At 39.0% G+C, this 24511-nt stretch overlaps 2 protein-coding genes across 2 annotated transcripts; both read left to right on the forward strand.

Moving 5' to 3' along the window:
- Positions 1–3814: 3814 nt before the first annotated feature.
- On the forward strand, positions 3815–16902 carry LOC140559747 (immunoglobulin-like and fibronectin type III domain-containing protein 1). The gene is made up of 22 exons (XM_072683352.1): positions 3815–3947; positions 4493–4632; positions 6156–6255; positions 6339–6362; positions 6720–6771; positions 6873–7062; positions 7225–7338; positions 8308–8476; positions 8570–8842; positions 8948–9595; positions 9705–9829; positions 9997–10138; positions 10333–10626; positions 11206–11502; positions 11803–11982; positions 12122–12250; positions 13557–13865; positions 13970–14055; positions 14406–14598; positions 15657–15953; positions 16222–16548; positions 16889–16902. Exons 1-22 carry the CDS (start codon positions 3815–3817, stop codon positions 16900–16902), a joined length of 4236 nt encoding a protein of 1411 aa, XP_072539453.1.
- Positions 16903–19298: 2396 nt separating this feature from the next.
- LOC140559600 (uncharacterized) lies at positions 19299–24029 on the forward strand. The gene is made up of 4 exons (XM_072683145.1): positions 19299–19592; positions 22048–22526; positions 22633–22780; positions 22897–24029. The coding sequence occupies exons 1-4, from the start codon at positions 19329–19331 to the stop codon at positions 23812–23814; spliced, it is 1809 nt and encodes a 602-aa protein (XP_072539246.1). The 5' UTR covers positions 19299–19328; the 3' UTR covers positions 23815–24029.
- The last annotated feature ends 482 nt before the right edge of the window (positions 24030–24511 follow it).

Genomic DNA, 24511 nt, shown 5'->3' on the forward strand with positions numbered 1-24511 from the left:
CATGTTTTGGTTTTACAATGTAGGTCTGGGATCAGAATGAGTCAGAATACATATCAGGGCAATTTAAATCATTTTTGCTTGTGTTTTACCTCAATACTTATTGTGTGGGTGGGAAAGGCCTCACACATAACAGGATTAGGTTTAAATCCTGTGCTGTCAGATTGTGATTAAAATTCTTTGATGACCATTTCAGCTATCTTTTAACTGTCCAATAAACTTTGAACACCATTGATCATATTACTCAAGGTCATCATTTCATTGCAAATGGCACAGCTTACCAAAGACCAGTGGAATTTAATACTACCATCAGAAAAGGAACATGTGACCATACTGTGCATAATTAAGGTTATTCGTCTCTGCTGGACTTCAAAAAGGATCTGTTCAAAAGAAATGATGTAATCCTGAAGATCTAATGAGTGTTCTTATCTTTGATAATTTTATCTGTACAATTATTCATAGCAGCTCATATTTGCTTGCAACTGTTATCATGGAATATAGCCATGTGCAGGACCTCCTCCCTAACATAAGCCTCACCCAAATAAAAACCTTAAATGTTGCAGCTGATCGACCTCACCGCCTACAGGGTTTCCATGCAGCCCGACAATATTTTATTCCTGTACAAGGGTCAGTCGGACTAAATTCTGGAGTCCAGAATTGTAGACAAAGGCAACAGGATTTTAAGGTGAGTATTTTACTTTTCTCTTACATGCAGCATCCTGTACCAGCCAGATGAATCAATCAAAGTAACTTTGTTTCTCACTACGTCCAATATTTTCAAGATTATAGGAATTTCCTTGCTGTATATTTAGGAATGTGGTGTAAGGCCTGTTGTTAAAAGTGCATGATACTCAAAGTGACCGTGAAACATCTGGAATAATGTAAGGTCAATCTGAGGATGAATGGTACAACACCTTATTTCCACAAGGATTTCACATAATACTTAACTTACACTGGGAACAATTCCTCCCATTCAACTATAAAAATATTTAGCATTAAAGTATTGATGTGCCTTTAGTGTTAAAAGAGTTTCCAACAGAGTCAATATATAATAATAAAATATAATCATTTCTGTTTACATCTGCATGTATTTGTCTTTATAATTCTATGTAAACATCTTTGGAATGCCCTAGTAAGAAATAACTATTTCCAGTTCAGAATATAAGCATTAGATTTTTAGACACCACCAGTTACTGTTGAATCAATCTAATGTGACATATTTTATTTCCATGTCCATGAAGTTACATATTAACATGAAAAACAAACAAAAAAGTGCACCACCATCAGTAACAGTTTATTGTGTAGATCCATCTGATTTTCATTCTCTCATTTCCGTTCATGTATATTTTAGATTTATTATTTTATAATAATATCAATTCAGTAGGTGACTTGTGATTCCTCTCCAAGCATATCTCTAATAGTTTTATGAGGTATGTGACCTATCAAAAGCAGAGGATAAGTAGCTGCCCCCTACAGCTTGCAAAACATTGCAATGGATCCTGTGAACCTCAGAATGCCATTAAAAGCTTTATTATCAGTCTTGTATTACTCCACATGCAACACATATCAAATCAAAATCTTAAAATATCTTTACTGGTTCATTTTTTGGAGGCCACAGCTAAAAAAGGAGCTATTTTCTGAGGCTCGTTACATAGTGATTATAACAACAGGGCAATGGCAATGGCACACATTTCAGACACTGACAGAAACACTTAGAAAGAACTGAAAGAATTGCATCGCTTTAAAATATGCAGTGCTTTGATAATGGCTAATAAATCTAGCATGTCAACATTAGATTCCTGCAGAAGACAGATTGCTTTCAATGTATTATCTGCATGAGAAGTAGCAGACCATAGTGTTCACGTGGCCACGGAAGAAATATGGCCATCAGATGTTTCACATTTCATGCCTTGATACACAAGCCTCTCCCAACCCACTCAGACCACAGCCAGCTTTTCTTTAAAGTGGCACAGTTGATGTGGTTTTGGACACACGGCGGCTTAATGTTAAATGAAAAATGAACAAAACTGTCTACGATGGCTCTTCCCAGAGTTCGGCTACAGTGGGAGGTTTGGCTTTTGGTTATAATTCATGGTAAGTCCTATTGCACCGTAAACCACACCAACAACTCTGCGCCACCATAAAAAAGAACTGGATGCAGTTGAGAGTCTTTAGTTTATTAAATTAAATATAACTAATAATCTAGTGTATGTCCAGAGACTGTTCACTATTGCCTGATTATACCGTTCTCAAAATTAATTTCTATGTTTCCAGATCCAAAACTGTGAAACAAAAGAAGGAATTTACAAGATGCTCACAGGAGGTGCTCCCATGGAGGAAGGTAAGTCTGTCTTATTGGCTTTGCTTTCAGTCAAGATCTATTGAATGATCTATTGATTATATGAACATAAATATGAAAGTGGGCAGTGACTCATCAGTGAAAATGACAGTCTGTTGGAAATCTGGTTACATTTACATATAACTTGCTGACAGTTTGGAAGGGTGGGGATATGATTTGTGATGGGGAATAATCCCAAAAACATTTTGAAGGAGTCATAAAAACCCAAAACTTCACAGGAACCTAATGAGGAACTTTGCTTTTTGACATTAGCAGTTCATATGGTCTATAATAGCAGAGTCATTTGAACACTTATTTATTTCTATTTATTTTATTATTTTATTATTATTTATTATTATTATTATTATTATTATTATTATTATTATTATTATCTTTTTTGTGTTGTTGTGTTATTATTATTTATTAAGTTATTTTTTATGGTTTTAATGTTTATGGTTTTATGCTTTAAATTCCAACAACTTTTGGAAACTCTGTTTACTATGTGATGGCATTGGTGGTGGTGTTGCTGTCGTTACTGTTCTGCATTAGGCTGTTTTATTTCGTAGAAACCTTTTTTTTATTCTGTGTGTGTGTGTGTGTGTGTGTGTGTGTGTGTGAGAGAGAGAGAGAGAGGTAGTCTCATTATTTATACATATTATTATTATTATTATTATTAATAAATATTATTGTTAGTGCATTTTTGTTGTACTTCTGTCTTGGATCTTATTTGTCTTCCTGTTCTAATGCCTTTTTATTCAGTCACACATTTATTAAAACACATTTATTACACTACTTGTATGAAAGCAACGCTGTGTGTGGCTGTTTTCATCTGTCCTTTAACTGTCTTTGTTCAGTGTGCAGTATCTCCAAAGGAATGTGTTTGAGTTCTGTCTTTCTTGTCTCTATTCATGTGCACCATGCCACACTTTTAGGTGACGATGACTTGCCATCAGGTTCGGGTAGGAGAAACCCTGATTTCTCTAGTTTTGTTTTCTTTTTTTTTCTTTTTTATAGTTATATGCTTATATTTGTGCACACTTTATCAAATGACATGCTAATGACATTCTAATTAGAACGAACTTAAGAACAAATCTTAGGTTTGTTATGCAGATCACATGCATCTTCTACAGAGAATATGCATTAACCATAAAATGTGGCATCTACAAACACTGTTACGTTTAATGTGAATAAGTTGATAGGTTTCTTAGTAGCTGCAAAACTGAAACTATGGTCTATATATGATAAAACATCTGCATTTAGAATACTGAAGGCCGTAGGGGGCACTATCTTCTGGTGAGGTACCGCTTTCTTGTGGCTTAGAGGAGTTACAGTCAAAACAATACATTATGTAGTACTTGCATTATAAAACATTTTAGACTTATCTAAATATCTGCATCTTGACAGTCATGGATGACATGTAAATGCTGCAATAGTATACATATAGTATAGTATAATGCATCCCTTACCAATCTTATCCTGATGTTATCAGTGGCAATCAAGAAAAGATCCAGAGTGCCTGGTGTTATGATCACACAGTATGTGGAGAACCTACCACCTGGAAAAACTACCCCAGATTTCACCAGAAAACCCATGGCCATGACTATCCAGGAAGGTATTTAACAGCTTTTTCTGTTGGTATGAACCTGCAGCATAATACTTACCCCAAAAGCTACTGTATTGACCTCATAGTTTTTATATTGTGCAGTTTTACAGCAATGCAAATAACTGTTTGTTATCTAAGACACAAATATTCTCTCTACTGCAACAATCAAAACAAATAATTGTTACTATTAATAGCGCTCTCACTAATACAATGCATATAATTCTTGTTATTGCTTCAGGACTGAGTAAATAAATTAATCACTGTTTGCTTAAATATATTGGTGATTACCAGCATCCCAATATCCATCTTAATTCAACTTTAAAACTTGGTATCTAAAACTAAGTGATTAGTGGAAGAACAATAGTCCCTTCTTTACTTCGGTTTTACATATTTGAATTACTATCTAGATAAGTCTGATCATTTAGTTCTACTAACTGCTATCTAGTAAACAAAACATCATTCTACCAACATATAAAAACAAATATCTATATAGACATCGGACAACAAGGTTACTCCACTTTGAAGGAAAATAAATCTGTCCAATCTGATTGCAGGTAAAAGGGCCTTCTTCAAAGCAGTAGCAACAGGAGAGCCGACACCCACCATAACCTGGACACGCAACAAAGGGGACACCTCTGATCCAGAGAAATATAAGACTAGATATGATGAAAAGTCTGGAGAATATATTTTAGAGGTAAAATATTCATTCTAATTTTAAACACATGTATCTGTATTCTGTCCGTTATCAAGATAATCAAACGTAAAAGCACCACAGCAATATCTCACTGCCTGTCAGTGACTACCTCATTTTAAATGAATGTCAGATTCCCATTAGGACATTTAATAATATGAAAAAAATATTTTTCAGATATTTCTAAAAACTTGTATGAATTGTGTCGCAGCAGCTGCAGTAAATAAACAGCCACACAAAACCACAGGCAGTCACATATTACCTTACATCCCACAACTTACATCCCACATTCCCCAATACTCAGCAACATACCCTATGTAATAAACAGTAAATGTATCCTCCTGCTCTTTACTGGGCCTGTTTCCAAGACCAGATTAAGTCTAAACCGACAACAAAAAGCACTTCCAATAGTTCTTTGCTATTAACACAAGACACCAGGCCATCAGGCAGAAAGGCTAACTGAGGAATAGATACGTTCTAAAACCTATTAAACCCAGTGAATTTGGTACTCTAAACCCTACATTTAAATTAGTGTATTCATTATCCATTAGGCCAATGTAATGCGATTAATTAAACAAGTAAGAAGAAGTAATTTTGAGTCCTACCATTGCCCAAGCAAGGGATTTCTGCTGAGACTGTGCTGTGTAAAAACAAATTAAACACACAGGGGCAGATTAAGCGTTCCTATTAAGCTCACCAAAATCTGCAATATAAAAATCTAATATATGTAATATATTATAAAATATATATATAAAATCTAATATATGACATATTAGAGCATAATACATTGACTCCAGCAGCATAAGTGATGTTAAAATGAAATATACAATAATATTTAACTCAATTTAAATGTTTTTAAATTTTAAAACATACAATTAGAAATCATTAAAATAAATTGTGTTTGATGATAAAGAGCCAATAACAAGTTCCGATTTACCACCAATTTAAAATAGATTCATTATTTCATTCACAGTGATGTGTTATTCAAACTGTAGTATGTGTAAATGTAGTATTAAATATCCAACTAGCTTGGATATTTTAAGGGATGTGTGCGGGTTTGAGTTTGTGTGGAAAGTGCTGAAGATCTATGAATAAAAAAAAGAAACTAAAGACTGTATAGGGTGGAACCAAGGACTGTATAATTTTTAATAATACTGAAATTGGTATTATATAACAAACAGTAATCATTCAAATATGGCAGCACTGAAGTATAAACACAGTTAACAAGCCATCATAGATCATAGTAGATTTATGATTACCTATACAATAATAGTACTATACAATACACTATACTACAGTAGTCTCTACACTAGCCCTTAATCTATGTCCTTCACAAACACACAGAACTGAGGAAACTAAGGAACTGTTAGTGGCTAAATAGGTAAGAAAAAAAGGCATGTCATTCAAATTCAACACTTGCAATGCATTAAGACTCTCTGTGTGCTCTGTGTGACTGGTTAGCAAATAAAATTGATCCACTCGCAGGTCAACTGCTTTCTTTCTTCCCTTCTTTTTTTTACTGTCAGATACCAAATGTAACTGTATACCAAGCAGACACATACAAATGTTTTGCCACGAACCCCTTCGGAAAAGCTGTTTCTACAGCTACACTGAATGTTATTGAGGGTAAGAACTAAGTTACGTTCGCAGCAATAATAATGTACCTTAGCTTGTGTCCCAAACTTATTGTTGTTACTCTCTTTTTTCAGTTGGATTCAAGAAAAATAAACCAGGTATATGCATGTTATTGGCCAAACATTTTGATCCAAGTCTGGCATTGTTTAGACATTGAGTGTGAACCTACAGAAATTATCACATTTGAAGATAATGTACTATAAAAACACATAGTGTAATATTGTGTGGTAGCATCCATAGATAAACCACAAGTAACCTGTGTGTAAAACATTAGCCGCTTTGCTCTGCTCTGAGGCCAACAAAATGCACAGTACTGAATTTTGCAAAACAATACACAAAATTATTTACAAAAATGATAAACGTTAATTGAAATGTTAGAAACTTAAGTATATTTGTGGTTTCTGGTCAGTCAACTTTTCTTTATTTGTTTGTTTATTAACTTTCGCCTTTTTCAGCTGCACAACCACAAGATCCTGAAGATTTCAGAAAGATGCTGAAGAAAACTGTGTACAGTATTTTATCTTTTACTTTTAGAAGATCAATATTTTGTGCCATGCAGATGAATCCACTTCATTTTGTCTCATTCAAATAAATTACATTTTATGCAGAATTGTGAAGAAGAGAAAAGAAAAGCCCAAGAAAGAAGGAGAGATTGACCCAAAGTTCTGGGAGGTGATGTTGAGTGCCCAGAAGAAAGACTATGAGCAAATCTGCCGTGACTTTGGGGTGACTAATTATCGCTGGATGCTAAAGAAACTTAGCCAGATGAAAAAGGAGTCAGAGGAAGAACAGGCAAAGGTATCAGCAGTGTTTGTTTCTTGCTGTCAGAATTGCATTTCAGAGTTTTTGAAAGAGACATGTTTTTAATCATTTTAACACAGGCCAAACCTTTTTAGATCCTGGAGTTGACATATTGTGTCTTACATTGTTATCTTTTTTTCATTCTTTATTTCATTCTAGGTTGTTGAAAAAGTTGAAAACCTGAAGCAAATTGAGGTAAAAACCAGTGGAAATGCTGAATTTGAGCTTGACATGAAACTTAAGGATCCAAACAGCAAAATATTTCTTTACAAGGTGAGGTTAAGCAGTATCTTCAGTATCTTCAGTGCATAAAATATCAACAATGATACAGAAGCTGTTAAAACTCTGTCTGATTAGATGTTTAAGGTCATGTTCACATTTTTGTGATTAAGAAGTAAACTTATATGTTCAAACATAAGAAAAACAATTATGTTTATTCATAAGATATGGAAAATATGCTGTCTGAATTTAACCAAATCATTTGCTGTCAGATTATATTTTAGGACTCAGGATGTGAGCTGACAGTAGCTATTCATTCTGTTCACAAATTAAGTAACTGACTTCAGTGTCTTGACTTTCATTGGCCTCGAGGCTTTGAAGGCAAACAGAAGCCTAGAATTATGACATGATGATGTGGAAAGTTCTCTCCTACCAGCACTAATATAGACAATTAAGCACACCCGAGTTTTCACAAACACTGTGAACCCGTATGCCCCACATATGTGGAGCCTTAAAACCGAAGGTTTATAATTAAGAAGTGATATAATTTCTTAGTGGTAAATCAAAAATGTACAGAAATACCTTTACTTAAATCTGAGCATCTGCACTATACCCATATAAATGAAGTACACATGAATTACTAGAATAGCAAATGAACAAAATATGTTATATATTAAAACTTCAACTCACAAAACAATGAGCCTTCATCAACCATTCTTAAGGAGACATTTCTACTAAAAACCCATTTATTAAGTAAACATTTCAAGATTCTGACATTTACCAGTGTTTTCTTATTTGCGATATGTTCAATTAATAATGACAATGAGCTCCATCTTTATAAGAACATAGCTGCAAATAAGTGGTTTAATGACACATTATAGTTGTAATGTACATTTAAGACATTTCAATTATTGAGAATGCATTGCTGAATGAGGATCATTGTTCATCATTCTTTGAAATCAATGGCAAGACAAGCATGTTTGGTAAGCACAACCTAATATCTCATTTTTTGACTCTCTGCAGGATGGTGAAATGCTTGACTATGGTGATGGCAGGGAGAGCTCTTCCAAACATAATATGAAGAAAGTTGGTGATAAATACAAATTCAGCATCAATAATGTTGGCCTAGATGATGCTGGCTTATATCAGGTGGATGTTGATGAAGTTAACATGTTCTCAACTGGCTTGGAAAGTAAGAAACCTCTCTGTCTCTCTCTCTGTCTACATATACACACTCAAATACAAACACACACAGACATTATATATGTCATATTCTTTGCTTCAGTTCCTGACACTGGATTTGATGGCATGCTGAAAGATGCTAAGGTTGTTGAAGGCCAGGATGCTTCGTTTGAGTGTGTTCTATCTAGTCCCGTGCCAAAAATCACCTGGTGTGCTAATGATGTCTCTGTTGAGCATGGAGATAAATATGACATCATCGTGTCAGAGGACATGCTTACTCACAGATTAGTGGTGAAGAACTGTAAACCAGAGGACAAGGGTATCTACGCAGCTATTGCTGGTGTCAAGTTGAGCAAAGCTTCCCTCTCTGTTAAAGGTAGTTTTTAATAACTCTCAGCACTCCTTTATACACACTATAAAAGGTCAAATACCTATATGCCAGTATTCTTCCTGTATATTCTCAGTCCTTTTGTGTTTCTAGATGACCCAAATGCCCGTGGGAAAGGCCGCAGTGGTGCAGGTGCTGCTGATGGCCTGGCTGGAGAGCAGGCCAGGCTGCAGAAGGAGAGAGATGAGGCAGCCAGGAGAGCCCAGGGTAACAAGGAAGCTGCAGGCAGAGCAGATGGAAGGGGTGGTAGTGGTGGATCCAGTGTGAGAGAGGGGTTGGGACGAGGTGGAATCAGTGGAGATGGAAGTGGACAGGATGGGACTCGAAGGGATGAAATGGGAAGAGATGGCTCAGGAAAAGATGGCTCAAGGAGAGATGATTCAGGAAAAGATGGCTCAGGGAGAGAAGGTTCAGGAATAGATGGATCAGGGAGATATGGTTCAGGAATAGATGGCTCAGGGAAAGATGGTTCAGGAATAGATGGATCAGGGAGAGATGGTTCAGGAATAGATGGCTCAGGGAAAGATGGTTCAGGAAAAGATGGATTGATGTATGGTTCAGGACAAGATGGATTAGCAGGAGCTGGATTAGGGGGGGATGGGTCTGGAAAAGATGGCTTAGGAGGAGATGGAAGAGATGGAGATGGGACAGGTCGAGAGGGGTCAGGCGGAGAAGGGACAGGTGGAGACATGCATAAGAAGCGCATCAGAGACGGTCCACTAGTCCCTGACACTGTCAAAGGTGTGTATTCCCCAGCTCTGCATGACAAAGCTCTGCACAACAAAGAATCAAGCCTTTATGTATGACAATATGTCTCCAAAACTATTACCTTCTCTTATTTTTGGCCCAGAGGCTGGAGTCTATTTTCTCAATGGGTTGTCAGACATCACTGCAAATGTTGGGGAGCCTGCAGAATTGTCCTGTAAACTCAGCAGTAAGGACTGTGTTGGAATTTGGTCCAAAGATGGTAAAAAGGTAAAGCATAAAAACAGACAAGTTTTAATGACCATATGTCCTTTGGTCTGAATGGCATGTCTATGTAGCACAACAAACGGTACTGCAAGTTCTACAGTAGCATTATAGCCAAAACATTCCTCTGAAAATTGCTTGTTTGTTCTATGTGTTCTGGGTCGGGATCCTAGTTGGAATCTACAAATGAGATTAACATTGTAAAAGATGAAGCCACTCATAAACTAATCATCAAGAAGTGTGAAGAGAAACATTCGGGGACATATAAATTTGAAGCAGATGGACGTAAATCTGAGGCAACATTAGATGTTGAAGGTAAAATACATTGCAAACTGTAATCATTGCATTTATTTATTTATCCAGATGATCATATACAGTGGATCTAGTGTATATTGGCATGAACCCTAGTATGCTTCTTCAACTCTGTTTTTGTACTGTTTTTGAAGTGTAACTTTCTTTACTGACACCTTTCTGAGAACTGTGATTTGTTTCATTCTGTTCTTGTTTAGATCCACCAAAAATCAATGCTGGTGCCTTGGGTAAGTTCTCAGAACCTGTCATTGTGAAAGCTGGTGAAAATGCAGTTTTCAAGCTTCCATTCTTAGGTAAAGAACCAATCAAGGTGCAGTGGTTCAAAGACGACGAGGAGCTTTTGCAAGGCCCCAACATCAAAATTGAGAGCTCTTCAACGCACAGTCGGCTATTTCTCACTAAGTGTCAACGCAAAACTACTGGTGAAATCAAAATCAAAATCAAGAATCAATTTGCCACCATAGAGGCAACATCAAAGCTCATCGTTCTCGGTATGTGAACTAGATTTTTAGAACACAGTTAATGGGTAATTCCTCCTTGGTTTGACTTTGGTAAAATGTATACAAAATTAAAGTGGATTTTTAATGTGATTCGGTCTTGAGAAAGTTGAGACTTGTTTGCAGCAGTGATGATAGGAATCAGATGCCCAAGGCTGTTAATGCCATAGCATGAAATAGTTATGAATACACAATATGATGCCTGAGACATGGTGGTTCTGAAATACAAATTTGATCTAAAATGTATTTTTGAAACACATGTATGGTATTTTAAGTCAAATAGTCCCCATATTTTACCATCATCAACTCAGAAGACAGTGTAGGGTAGGATCTTTTTTGGTTTTGGGAGTTACACAAGATGACTTCATTTACATTGTACACATCGCAACCCCTGGTTCCTATCACCACCACAGTTAAAACAACAAGTCAATAAGCTTCTCTAAAATGCTGCCCTTCAAAACACTCTATAAATGATTAGAAAATAGGTGGAGTTCCCCATTAAGACATAAAAAAATGATAAAAATGTTGTTAAAGTTGTCTTCTGTACTAACAGTACATCTGTGATTTTTTAAGACAAACCAGCTCCACCACAAGGGCCTGTAGAAGTGGCAGAGAGTTCATTGTCTGCTATTGAGTTTAAATGGCGGCCACCAAAAGATGACGGTGGGTGTCCTGTGACAAATTACAACCTGGAGCGCCAGCAGCTGGGACGCAACACCTGGAAGAAAATTGGAGACATCCCTGGGCAGCCCACCTACAGGGACATGGATATAGACCGTGGTAGGAAGTACTGCTACAGGATCAGGGCAAAGAACTCTGAAGGAATCAGTGAGATGATGGAGACTGATGACATTGCAGCTGGCACATTAGGTAATTTTTCTGATACACACTTTGCTCTTTAAGCTCCATTTGAATTATCTGTTGAGGTTCAAGCATGGCCAAGACCACAGGTGGGGAACTCCAGTCCTGGCTGACCTGATTCCTACACAATTTGGTTCAACTAAGCAACTAAAAACCAGGTTTGCTTGTTCTTAAAGAAGAGAAATGACCAAACTGTGCTTGACTCGGTCCCTCACCCTGACCTAGAATGAAACTCCATTTAAAAGGTACACTGTTCCAAGCTGAGTAGCAGCAATTTCCTTGGAACTCTTGGCTTTGCTTTCCTTTCAGCCTTCCCTGGTCAGCCTGCCTCTCCAAAGGTGGTCAGTGCTTTCAAGGACTGCATTAATCTGACATGGCTTCCACCCACAAATACCGGAGGGGGCAGTATTGTCGGCTACAACATTGAGAAACGCAAGAAGGGCAGCAACCTGTGGAGTCAAGTGAATCCTCCAGATGAACCCATCAGAGGTCCTTGTGCATCACATCAACCCTGCCTAAATTTCATTTGCTTACTCTTGTGTATAGCTGCATTTACAGCCAGTCTCTGATGCTCTCTGTTTCTCAGCTCAAAGCATCACAGATACTGACAGTTCATTATTGTCCTTAGAGAAAAGGTATGCAGTAAAAGATGTAATGGAGGGAGCTGAGTATGAATTCAGAGTGGTTGCGATCAATACTTGTGGTCCTGGAGAACCAAGTGCCCCCTCTGACTGTGTATTTGCAAGAGATCCTCAAAGTAAGTAAGATCAAACATTACACTTGAATTGAATTTTGTTGAGTTGAAATGAAAAGAATAAGTAAGTAAACTATGAAATTTACACTATCTGTCCCTGTTGTTAAATGCTGTCAATTAGCCAAGACTTGTGTGGTGTTTAGCGTTTTTGCTTCCTAAGTTCTTGGGCTGGCTAACAAGTAGGCTAATGACAGCACATTGTTAGAAGAACAAGATCTTTAAGAAACTTTTTAGAGTTTTTTTCTATCTGAAACTGTAAAAGGTGTAAAAGGTATAAAAGGTGAAAGGTTTTTTATAGTGACATAAATTCAGAAAGTTATTGAACCTCTTTTACACTCCAAGGCTTATTACACACTAGTGTGTTATTCAGCAGCTAAAAGGGGTGTCTGTACAAATGGGTGGGGCTATTCATTTTAACAGAAGTTTTAATACCATTTTAAAAGGGTTTAAGGGGTTAAAATAACGAGCCTTGATGAACTTTTGGATGTTTTTTTTATTGTAGAGGAACCTCTTAAGGTGCTTTAAGGAACCTTTATAAAACCTTCTTCTAAAAACATTTTCTTTAAGGTTCCTTTAAGTAGTTCCTCCACAGTTTCAAATGAAAGAACGTCCAGATGTTCCTTAAGTATCCTGTCCTTTTAAAAGTGATTTGGATATAGCCTAACATTCTTCTAGGAATCTTAATTCAAATGAGTTCTTTAAGGAACCACATTTAAAACTGAGCAATCCCAAAGGTTCTTTTAGGCACCTCTAAAAGCATTGAGATGTTTAAGATCTTGGAGGAGCCCTTAGATTTATGGACTAACCTAGGTTCTTTAAGGAACTACTCTTTTTTTATAGCTCAAATACACTGAGTGAACTACATGCCTAAATCATTGTAAACATGCTTCAGAATGCACTGTCTTCTAAAGTACTCTCAGATACTGTGGATTCTGGTGCTGTATAGCACATTGTTATCTATAGGAATGAACACACTTACAGACAAAGCTCAGGCTTTAAGATGACTGCTGCTGCTGTTTTTAGCTGCAACATACTTTTGTCCTTTTATATAGAAGCAATACATCATAAAGTGCCAGGAACACATAAGCTCATCTTGATTCTAGATGTGGTTTGTGGCAAGTGTGTAATGATCTAGGCATGCTAGTTGCTAGTTTTAATTGGTGAGGTAAGTTTCTATTACTAGCAACAGTGGCCTCACAGAGCGCAAAACTAAAGAAGGACATTTCCGACACTGGACGTTTTATATTTCCCTGAAATATTCTGTTCCTGAACGTTTCAGATATCTCACAGATTGTTATTGTTACTGCAGAGCCTCCTGGGAAAGTTAAGGATCTCAAAGTAGCTGACTCTAGTTACACTACACTGTGTCTGGCTTGGACCAAACCGAAAGTGCTATATGGGGTGGAAGATGACACAAAAGGGTACTTTGTGGAAATCAGACCCACAGACCAACTGGAGTGGAGCAGATGTAATGTGAGTGCTGTTGTCCAGACATCTTTTACTGTAGTAGGTCTGAAGGCTTTAGCCACATACTGGGTAAGAGTGATCGCCACCAATGAAGGAGGAGAGGGTCTCCCACAAGGGTTTGACAACTACATCACTGCCATGCCTCCACCTGGTAAGGATAAACTTAGTGCATCTTTATTAGTTGTTGTTGTTTTCTATCTTTTATGATATAAACAATATAAAAACGGAACGTTCTCTTGCTATTTGTCTTTACAGTGAAACCTAAGTTTACCGACAAGAGGACAAAAGGTTTCCTAGTTGTTAAATCTGGAAACACAGTGCGTGTCAATATACGATTTGAGGTACTGCCCTTCATATACAATAAACTTTAATTACTTCAAGCTGATTAATGTGTACACATACATTAACATCAATTGTTTTATTATAATAATACTAATACAGCAAGGTATACAGAATACAGTAGATATCTCTACCTTTTGCTATGTTAGGACTTGCTTTGTTAGGACTATGTTAGCACTCCCAACTTCAACTTTTTATAGACATATTATCGTCAACCAAACAGTTTTGCTGTGAATTACTAAAACTTTATTTCCAAATTTTTGAACTTTTGAACAGTGTTGTAGTTTGAGGCTATCTGTTTCTGATGCAGTACAGCTAGATTTTGATTGCTGATCATTACTTTTACCCACAGGCTTCACCTTTACCAGACGTCACTTGGCTGAAGGATGGTGTGCCTGTGGCCAAACATGTGACAATTACTAATTCTGAGAAAGGTTCCCAGTTACTAATTCCTTCATCTGAACGGTCTGATACTGGCATCTACACCATCATTGTAAAGAATCTGGTGGGTCAGGAAAGCTTCAATGTTGAAATTAGAATCACAGGTAATATAAACAAGCATGCATTTCAAGCATATTGCCTCTATACTAAGACTTCTCAGATAGGATCATTTGGTTTTTGAACCATATGTTCATTTTACAAAATTTAGTGCTCTCAAAATATTCATCAATATTTTGATGCCTTCTGAGGTTCATATGAAATGTTGATAAAGGTAAAAAAAACAATATATCAAAAGGTAAATAAAAAAAGTAATACATCGTAAAAAGAGAAGGTTTGTTTGTGCAGCCCCCTGTGTGTTCCTCTCTGTCATCAATAGATACATACAGAGAAAGGTTTTTGAGAGACTTTGGGTCATCTGGAAGAGAGTTCCAAAGATTAGAGCTGTAATGGGAAAAGGCAAACTACACTATATGCCCAAATATCTGTGGACACCCCTTCTAATGAATACATTCAGCTGCTTTGAGTTGCATCCATTGCTGACACAGATGTGCAAATGCACACACATAGCTTGTCTAGTCCCTAATGTCAGACATGGGCTAGAGGCATTGAGCCCCCTAGCATTGAGCTGGGGAGCAGTGGAACTGTGCTCTCTGAAATGCTGGTTGGTGCTCCATTTAGTACTTTATTTGTGACGAGCTAGGGATGTGATGACTTGTTTCGTTGAATGCAATCAAATCCTCACAGCAATGCTCAAAAATCTAGTAAAAAGCTTTCTGTGGTCGGTAGCTGCAATAAAAGTAGGATAAACCCTTTTTTTAATGCCCTTGATTTTGGAAGAAACAATAAATGATCAGGTGTCCCAATACTTTTGTCTATGTAGTGTATGTAAACATGTCTTAGGTCTCAAGCTTGCTTGTAACTGTTTTATGTAACTACTTCCTGTAAGTTAGCTTTTACAGGCATTAGGTTCCTCAGATGTTTGGTCTCTATCACCTCCACTGTGAACAATCCAGTAATGCTGCTCCAAAATTAGAGCATTTCACATCAAACCACTTTGAATTATGCAGACGCTTCAGAAAAAAAATTGTTGATTTTCCATTTTTAAAAACTTTTAAAATTACCCTCAATGTTGTGAGTAATTGCATGGCTTACAATTTTCCAGATGAACCTAAGCCTCCAGGCACAGTCCAACTTGAGCAGAATGTTGAGGGCACAGTAACTGTTACATGGACTCCATCTCCTGATGAGAAACGAGACGACCGGCTCCACTACATGGTGATGAAGCGGGACTCCGTCAAGCGTATTTGGCGGACAGTAGGAGACCACCTCTTCAACCACAAATTTACCATTGTTAATATCATGCAAGGAAGAGAGTATTACTTCCGTGTATTTGCTAAGAATGACATGGGGCTCTCTGAACCATCGGAGTCTCCAGCATGGGGAAGCATTAAAAAGAAAGGTTTGGGCTAATCCTTTTGTTCCTTACAACCAGTCTTTGTTCTAGACAAACATCTAACCATGGTAATAAATAATTTGCACAGAGCTAAACGTGCCACTCTACTGTAAATAACCTTGATGCTCAATAGTCAACCACAATTTCCTGAACTTCCTTGATTCTTACCATTAACACCAGATGAGCAATACATAGACAATGGGTACACCTTTTGTGTTTGTTCTGATAGCCTGTCATTAAGCCTCTAAATGAAGCCCATATTGTTTCTCTCCAGAGAAATTTGTAGTGAAGCTGCCAGAACCCAAGATCCTCAACTTCCAGTCAGCCCCAAAATTTACCGTCCCTCTGAAACTACACACAGCTCCAACGGGCTATGAGTGCTACATGAGCTGTGCTGTGAGAGGCAACCCCAGACCCCATGTCACCTGGTACCGCAACAACGTCAGCATCAACACAGACACCAACTACTACATCTCCAACACCTGTGGTGTCTGCTCTATGCTCATCCTGGTGGTGGGGCCCAACAACACAGGAGAATACAAGGTTGTGGCAGAGAATTCTCTGGGCAAAGCTGAGTGCTCCACCAAGCTTACAGTCAGAGGTGTGTTTCTGCATTGCAGTAAAACACAGAGTAATTTAGAGCAGCTTTCTTTTAACTGAAACTGAGGTCATGTCCTGCTAAAAACATTAAATCTTAATTAATTCTTGCAACAATCTCCTAATAAGAAATCCAATGTACCAAGTTATTAATTTATAGTGTGTACATAAGTGTAGACCTATCTGATAACTACTTTCTTTGTCTTAATAAATTACAGAATAGAGGAGGCTGAACAAAGATGCTGGTGCAACCATGCAGCAGCTTAAGAAGAAAAATTGGGTCAGAGCCAGATCAGCAGCCTGTGTTCTACATTTGCTTACCTAGACTCCTTCTTTCTTCCTAGCTCATGCACGATGAACAGAAATCTGCACAGTTATCTGAATGGCTTTTTAGCGTGTGTGAACAGATGCCCAGTTTGTCTCAGCGGTGGAACCAATCCCAAGTCATCTTAGCAGTAGATTCAACAATAAGACAAGCACTGCCAGAGTGACATTACTTGAAATAAAGTAGCCAATGAATGGTGATTTCAAAATGTGACCGTCTCTGTTGGTCTTTTGTCTGGGGTCTGTCAGTAATATTTTAGGGAATTCAGACATGGGTCCTGTTTCACTGGCAGTTGTCTTGTTCTTCTGATGGCGTGCTTCCTGAGGGTGATACAAGATTATCCCCTTTCCTAACCTGGGTTATAACTTCAATACCTTAGAAAACTGACATACTGTATAAAGCATAGTTCCAAGCTTCTTTCTTATGTAGGAATAAAACTATGACCATATGCATCCCTTTACACACTTAAAATCTCTAGATTATGATCACAAAAAACCTGAAAAAACAGAATGGCCTTATATTGTGCTTTGAATGCTGGTATGTTGGTCACCGTTTAAACGCTGATAGAGTGATCACCAGCAAAAAGCAGCATTTGTTGTGCCGTAAACACAGACACCGGACTATCACAAACCAGTGTAGACAAGCATAAGGCTAGCACGTCTGTCATGCTGGTCTACATATACATTACATTTAGGGCATTTAGCAGACGCTCTTATCCAGAGCGACTTTCAAAAGTGCTTTACTGTTTACCCAAGAAAAACCTCAGCTAGTTTAAATAGACTAAAGATATCTGTAAGTTTAGACTGTACTAAACACAAGTCAGTAAGGAGACCACTCTGCTATTCTCTGAAGAGGTGGGTCTTCAGTCTGTGTTTGAAGACAGCGGGCGACTCTGCAGTTCGGACACCCAGGGGAAGCTCGTTCCACCACTTTGGTGCAGGACAGAAAAAAGCCTGGATGTTTGTCTTTCATGGATTTTGAGGGATGGCGGGTCGAGCTGAGCCGTACTTTAAACTCGAAGGGCTCTTGGTGTGGATCGGCTTTTGACCATTGCCATCAGGTATGGAGGGGCTGGTCCGTTCTTGGCTTTGTAGACCAGTGTCAAGGTTTTGAATCTGATGTGGTGCTAGTGGAAAGACATGGCTGAATTTAGGAACGTTGAAGACGTCTACTGGTTTTAAGCAGGGAACAGTTTGCACCAATCAAACTCAAAGTTTGTCTGTCACATACATAGTCATACAGGGTACAACTAGTAGGGAAATGCTTTAAGTATAATTAATATCTAAACTATAATGGGGGAAAGTTATGTTTAGGGTTTTTTAGCACTCAACAAAACAAAGTGTGAAAAAAATGAAAGGTGCTAAAGACTTTCCGAATGCATTATACGATCAGCCATAACATAACCACAGCACCACGGCCCTAACACTGAGTAGATCTAATCATTCGAGGCATGGACTCCTCTAAATACCTATAAAAGCATTCTCTGATATCTGGCACCAAGACATTGGCAGCAGATCCTTTAAGTTGTGAGCTGGGGCCTCCATGGATCGCATCAACGAGCCTTGGTTGCCCATGACCCTGTCACTGGCTCACCAGTTGACCTTTTCTTGGACCACTTCTGGTAAGTACTGACCACTGCATACCAGAAACAACCCACAAGACCTGCCTGATGTTTCGATGATGCTCTAATCCATTTAACTAGCCATCACTGTTTGGTTCTTGTCAAAGTGACTCAGATCCTTGTACTGTTCACTTACCACCTAATATATCCACCCAGCAGATGACTTGACTCTGCAGATGAAGACAATCAATGTTTTTTTTTTACTTCACCTGTCAGTGGTGCTAATATTATGACTGATTGATGTTGGTATGCACTACTTTTGCCTATATGGATGGTACTGAAAATACTCCTAATACATTCAATGCTTCATGTATTAATCTCAAACATGGATGGAATTAAAATATGTGGGCCTGTAATGCCCATCTTAGGTTATATCACACATCCTAACATTAAACCAAAGCACATTGTTTTACCAGGGTGTGTATTTTGTATTATTATTATTATTATTATTATTATTAATAATAATAATAATAATAATAATAATAATAATAATAATAATAATAATATATATATTTTATAAAGAGTGGTTAGAATCCCTTTTCATCCCCTCTCAAATCATGCCCAGTGACCTGTGTGTGTATGTTTGTAACGACTGTGCGTAACGACTGACCTCTTCCCCCGGTATCGATTGGTCACATTCCCTTCCGCGACCCCCTACCATGCCTCGGAATACCGGTAAGCCGCGCCCCCTTCTTCTGCACGCGTCCGAGCTGTTCGGTGAGCGTCATTTGATGCCCCAAATGTGGATCCCCCCCCCATACCCTCCACCCACCCCCTCCCCCCAGACCATCTTCTAAACTTAACCAACCGCTATTCACCCGCAGCTGAGTGGAGAAGCATGGCGAGGCGCAGGGCAAAGAGCAGCAGCAGTAAGCAGGACGACCCCCTGTTAATGCTGGAGCCACAGGTGGGACAGTCGCGTGGAATCAAAGAGTATGTCCTCCCGTGCGCTTTGTTCTTCATCATCCTCCTCGGGGGGTCCATGCTAGGCTGGTTCTGCAGTCAGCAACAGCAGGCCATCGAGGACCTGTCTGAAGCGCTCACGACCATGCAGACCAGAGTCACGAAGCTGCAGCAGCAGTTGGGGTCTGGAAACGCACAGGTAGAGACCACAGCTGACCTTAGGTTTAAAATATGTATAAATATGGAGGAAAGGCTCTGCAATTTGCTGACCTTCATATTGTTCTAAAGGAGGTAGGCTATGTTTCTGAAGCTCTTGTGAAGTTCTAAGTCATTAAAGAGCCAGCTAGGTCAGCAAAGCAGGTGTATCTGCTGTGTCCAGACTGCTGGAATAAGTGCTTTTTTGGCCCAAGCAGGATAATAAAGCTCTGTTTGAAATGTCATGCCTGTCTGACTGAGAGGCTGACCACGTTGTCCATGGCTTTCACTGTGCTGCTGAGCTATGCAATGCAGCCAACCAGCCAGCCAGCCCCAGGGCCATTAATAGTTGCACTGTCTGTGGAGAGCACTATCATATTACCTTTGACAACATTTATTTAGAAGCAAGCTGGAGATCCTGTATAGAACTGAATTAAAAGAAACATGCAGTGTCTTAACCTCTTTCCAAGTATGCACAATGCTACCGTGGCCTTAGTTTTATTTCATTTCACTTTATTTTGTTTTATAAAGCAAAATAAAATTAAACAAGCAGGTCCCAGTGAGTGTAACCTTGGGGATATGCCCTAGAAAAGAGGTGTAATATAATAGCTGGGACTTTGATTATGGAAAAAACAACAGCTGCATCGTATTCTTGCCCCTAACCCTTCATTCATTTTTCACTACACTGTATTTGTGGCTGGCATTAGATATCCTGATCAAGATTTTTTTTTTTTTTACCCCCTCCATCCGAGTGTCTTAATGCTGGCTCTTTGTTTTTACTAGAAATAACACAGCCCCTTAATTTGGATAAGATGTGCTAATCTGAGGTCTATATGTAAATAGTAATGTAAACATTTAACATTCTATATTAAACCTGCACATTTTAAGCAGTGCAGTAATCTATGTAGTGTAAGTGTAAGTGTGTTTGTATTCTGTATTTGTGTTTTGTGTGTATATGTGTGTGTAAATATATATATATATATATATATATATATATATATATATATATATATATATATATATATATATATACACACACACACACACACACACACACACACACACACACACACACACACACACACACACATAAGAGCCAGGTTATGTAAGAGCCAGGTACGGCCTGACTTTGGCGGGTTGCTATTTCAATTGTGCATTGTGCGCGGTCTAGGATATTGTGACAATTCACTGCCAAGATAGCAATGAACATTTGACTGCTGATGTCTGCCTAGGTTGTTCAGTCAGTGGCACATCTGTGTTTTCTGTTGCCAAGATAGCAATATGCCAGAAACTTACCTGAACACACCTGATTTCTAGACCACCACGCCCATCAGCGTGGATATATTTACAAGCACTTTTGCTATTTAAATGAAACAGGGGGAAGGCAGGGTGTAAGATGGCATTGAGCATCAGGGTGCGCAGGGCGCAGTCTTAGTGTTCAATATCTTACAGCCCAGTCTGACTGACCTACCTGACCGTTCCGCTCCCAGCTTATTTACAACTTTACAGCCTAATCACAGTGCGTGTGTGCATTAGCCTCCTCCTCGGTTCTGAATGCGCCGTTCAGAGCTGGTTTAGAACAACAGAAAAGACTGTGGTTCTCTTGCTGGTAGAACAGAGCATTTCCACCGTAGTTTGGTTTCTAACCAGGCATAATTCATAAGTAAAGACAGGATAGGAGTGGTGCTATTTCCTCTCAAAAGGATACAATGGAATAAAATGTCTTTGACTTTGCACATTGGATGGTTTCGGCAGCGTGGACAAAAACGGCAGAAAACGGACACATGTTTTGGGAGAGTGAAGAGTTTCTCTCCTCTGACAGATTAACTAACAAACACTCTAACTGCTGCTCTGTAATCTGTTGGTTGTTTGCTGTGTCATGTTATCAGCGAGGCTCTAAGCTAACTATCAGCCATTCGCTTTTCTCTTCCTCAATCTTTCTATTAATAATGCAGCAGTTACATTCTGGTAATGTTAACACCACAATTATCAGTTCAAATAAAGCTCTGTTTTGCTTTGCTCACCGAAATAGCACCACAGATTACCTCTGTCTAGGGTTGTTTTTAAAAGAATTGGAAGTTCTTCTGCAGCAGCTGATGATCATGTCATATTAATATCGCCTAAAAGACACCAGTTTTCACTCTGCTACATCAAGCCTAAGGAACCTTAAAAGCTGATTCGCGATCCATTAAAAATGCCTGGACTGTCCCCTGATCCTGAGTCACTGGTTTGGGTCGGGACATCCCGAGCTGGAAAAGTGACAGTGGGCCATGTTTTAGAGTGGGGGCAATGACCTTGACCTTTACCACTGATCAGTTTTCATTAGAACCTGTAGTTCTGTCCACTGGTATTCAAAAGAGCAAAAGCTGATTCCAGATCAGCATGTGTACTATTTAAAGTTTGATAACCGTGGGCCATTGTTTGTACACTGTATTAATGTTCTTGCCTCTTGTTTCCAGCTTGCCAGTGTAGGAGGTTTTGAGGAGCGTCTGCTAGCTCTGGAAGAAGCCTATGCCAAAGCCCAGAGGCAGGCCGAGGTAGCACTGGCCGCATCAGAACAAATTAAGTCCAAAGACCTTCAGAACAAAGTCTGGGCCCTGCAAACTGAAATGAACTCCAAATTAGCCGAGCTTCAGCAGAACAGCATCTCCATTGCATCTCTGAATGCCATCATCAAGAACAAGAGTGATGAGTTTGAGGCTGTGAAGCAGAGTGTCAATACCATCCTGGGTGCTAATTCAGAGCTAGCTGTAAGCCTTTCTGGGCTCACCAGTACACTTTCAGTCACAGAGTCACGTCTGGGTGAGCATGTCTCAGTCGTCGATGGCCTGAAGTCCCAGCTGGAGGGCCAAAAGAGGGAAATTTCCGAAATGAAGGAATCCTTCACAAGCAGCCAGGAAGAAATTGCTTCGAATGTGCAGGAGTTGATTGAGATCAGGTACGTTCTGAACAAGATAGTTTTATCAGTCAGTATTTTTAGAGTTTTAGAGGAAACTTTAATGGAATGTAAGATTTTGTATTTATGTCATGTTTCTCTCTGTCAGAGAGCGGATGCAGTTGGAGCAAGTTAAGAGGACCCAAGCTTTTAAGGAGCAGCTCAAGACTCTGCACAAAAAACTGGAGGATCATCAGACCAGCACCAACAGTCTTCACTCCCAACTCACTGCCCAGCTCAAGGCTGTCCAGACCCAGGTATAGCACCTACAAGGCAGATAGGGATGGTACTTGTGAGCATGCCCAGTTTAGTTACTATAGCATGTTCTGTTAGGTCCAGCTTGTAAATAATGGTCCATGATTTTCATTTTCAGTTTTTGCCTGGAGCTCCGAGAGAAGAGGTTCAGGTTGGGGAGCAAGCTAACACAGCACACGAGGAGGAGCAGGCAGACATCACTGACCACAAAAAGAAAGCATCCAAAAAAGAAGCAGAACATGCTGAAGAAAAGCATACAGATAAAGTTAAAGATAAAACTTTATCGGGAGCAAAAAAGGACAAAGTACGAGAGGCAAGAGAGATCATTAAGGAACGAGGTGCAAGAGAGAAGGAAGAAGTTTCTGAAGAACAGCGAGCAAAAGAGGAAGATGATGTTTCTGAGGAACGAAAAGTAGAAGAGCAGGAAAAAGTAACTGAGAAACAAGGAGCAGAGGCAGAGGAGAATGTACGTAAGGAAGCAGAAGCAGAAGAAGAGGACGGATTAACTGAGAAACATAAAGTAACAGCAGGAGAAGAGGAACACCAAGCTAGTGAAGGAAATGAGGAACATAAAAAGAAACCTGTAGCAGAGGAAATTGAAACTTCTTCTGCGGTCTCCGATCTTCCCACAAATCAAACAGAAGAGACTGACCTGACGGAAACTGAGCAAGATGAGCAAACAGAGGAGACGGTTGCAGATGAAACTGAGATGGACACATTGGACGAGTCTCCGAGTCTCCCAGAGGAGACAGATGTGAATGCCAATGAAATCGAGGAGGTTTTTGCTGAGGAACAAGTAGAGGAAAGCTCGTCACTTTCAAATGATGTACACAGAGAGAAAACTGAGGCAGAGGAGAATGGTGCTGGCGAAGAAGAATCCGAGGCTGTTGCAGAGAAGATTCAGGCGGACGGTGGCACAAACGACACAGAAGGAACCGACGTAGAAACCTCAGAAGAGCAGGAGGGAGACAGTGCCCAGGCTGAGATTGAGCATGATCCAGTGGAGGATCTTCCAGAAGAGTCTGCCAAGGAATAATTTCTTAAGTGTTATAAAGGGTAATGCAGGAACTTGTGAAGAAGGTCATGGAAGCACTGTTTAATATGAAGGGTTGTGATGATTTTTGCGAGACTTTTTGCATGAACTATACATGGTTTTCACTGAAAGGCTTCAGATAAAAAGTGACTACTTGAGTTTTATTGTGCATTTGTTTTTTAGTCTTTTTCTTTTTACGATAAAAAAAAAAACAAAACTATATGAAGCTATGGACGCAATAGCTTCCCATGACTTACTATGGACACGAGTTATATCTCCAACATAAGAAAGAATGCTGTTTGTCTCACGCCACGGTAGATGTCAGAACACTCATCTGGGATGATCTTTTCTGATCGACTCTAGCCTTTTTAAATAAACTGGTTTCTACATTTTATATCTCATACTTCATCCCTGCCCATCTTTGTTGTGTGCAGTTGTCATTTGAAATGGGACACCACATGCGTCCCACTATTTACAGCAGTAAGGTCATGGGTTCGTGCCTGCTGCACTATGCCAGAGCTTTGGGCACACATGAGTTTCGTGTGGGACCACAGTACTTATTAGAGCGGTTCTAATGAATGAAATTTGATACTGGGCCTGAATGTTCTCACCAACCGACCACAAGCTCATGTATGTTAGAAATAGGAAGCCACATCCTCTCAATAGGTAGGTATGAGAAAAGCTCTGGTGTTTAAATGAC

This window comes from Salminus brasiliensis, chromosome 7 (assembly GCF_030463535.1).
Source record: "Salminus brasiliensis chromosome 7, fSalBra1.hap2, whole genome shotgun sequence".
NCBI classification, from domain to species: Eukaryota; Metazoa; Chordata; class Actinopteri; order Characiformes; family Bryconidae; genus Salminus; species Salminus brasiliensis.

What these genes read in the sequence shown, in the direction of transcription:
- LOC140559600 (XM_072683145.1), top strand. Translation starts at nt 19,329, where the DNA reads ATGGCGAGGCGCAGGGCAAAGAGCAGCAGCAGTAAGCAGGACGACCCC. An exon ending in CAGGAGTTGATTGAGATCAG is followed by an intron (nt 22,527 to 22,632) that starts GTACGTTCTGAA and finishes TCTCTCTGTCAG; the next exon opens with AGAGCGGATGCAGTTGGAGC. An exon ending in TCAAGGCTGTCCAGACCCAG is followed by an intron (nt 22,781 to 22,896) that starts GTATAGCACCTA and finishes TTTCATTTTCAG; the next exon opens with TTTTTGCCTGGAGCTCCGAG.
- LOC140559747 (XM_072683352.1), top strand. Translation starts at nt 3,815, where the DNA reads ATGTTATCAGTGGCAATCAAGAAAAGATCCAGAGTGCCTGGTGTTATG. An exon ending in GGCAACATTAGATGTTGAAG is followed by an intron (nt 10,139 to 10,332) that starts GTAAAATACATT and finishes GTTCTTGTTTAG; the next exon opens with ATCCACCAAAAATCAATGCT. An exon ending in ATTTGCAAGAGATCCTCAAA is followed by an intron (nt 12,251 to 13,556) that starts GTAAGTAAGATC and finishes TTGTTACTGCAG; the next exon opens with AGCCTCCTGGGAAAGTTAAG.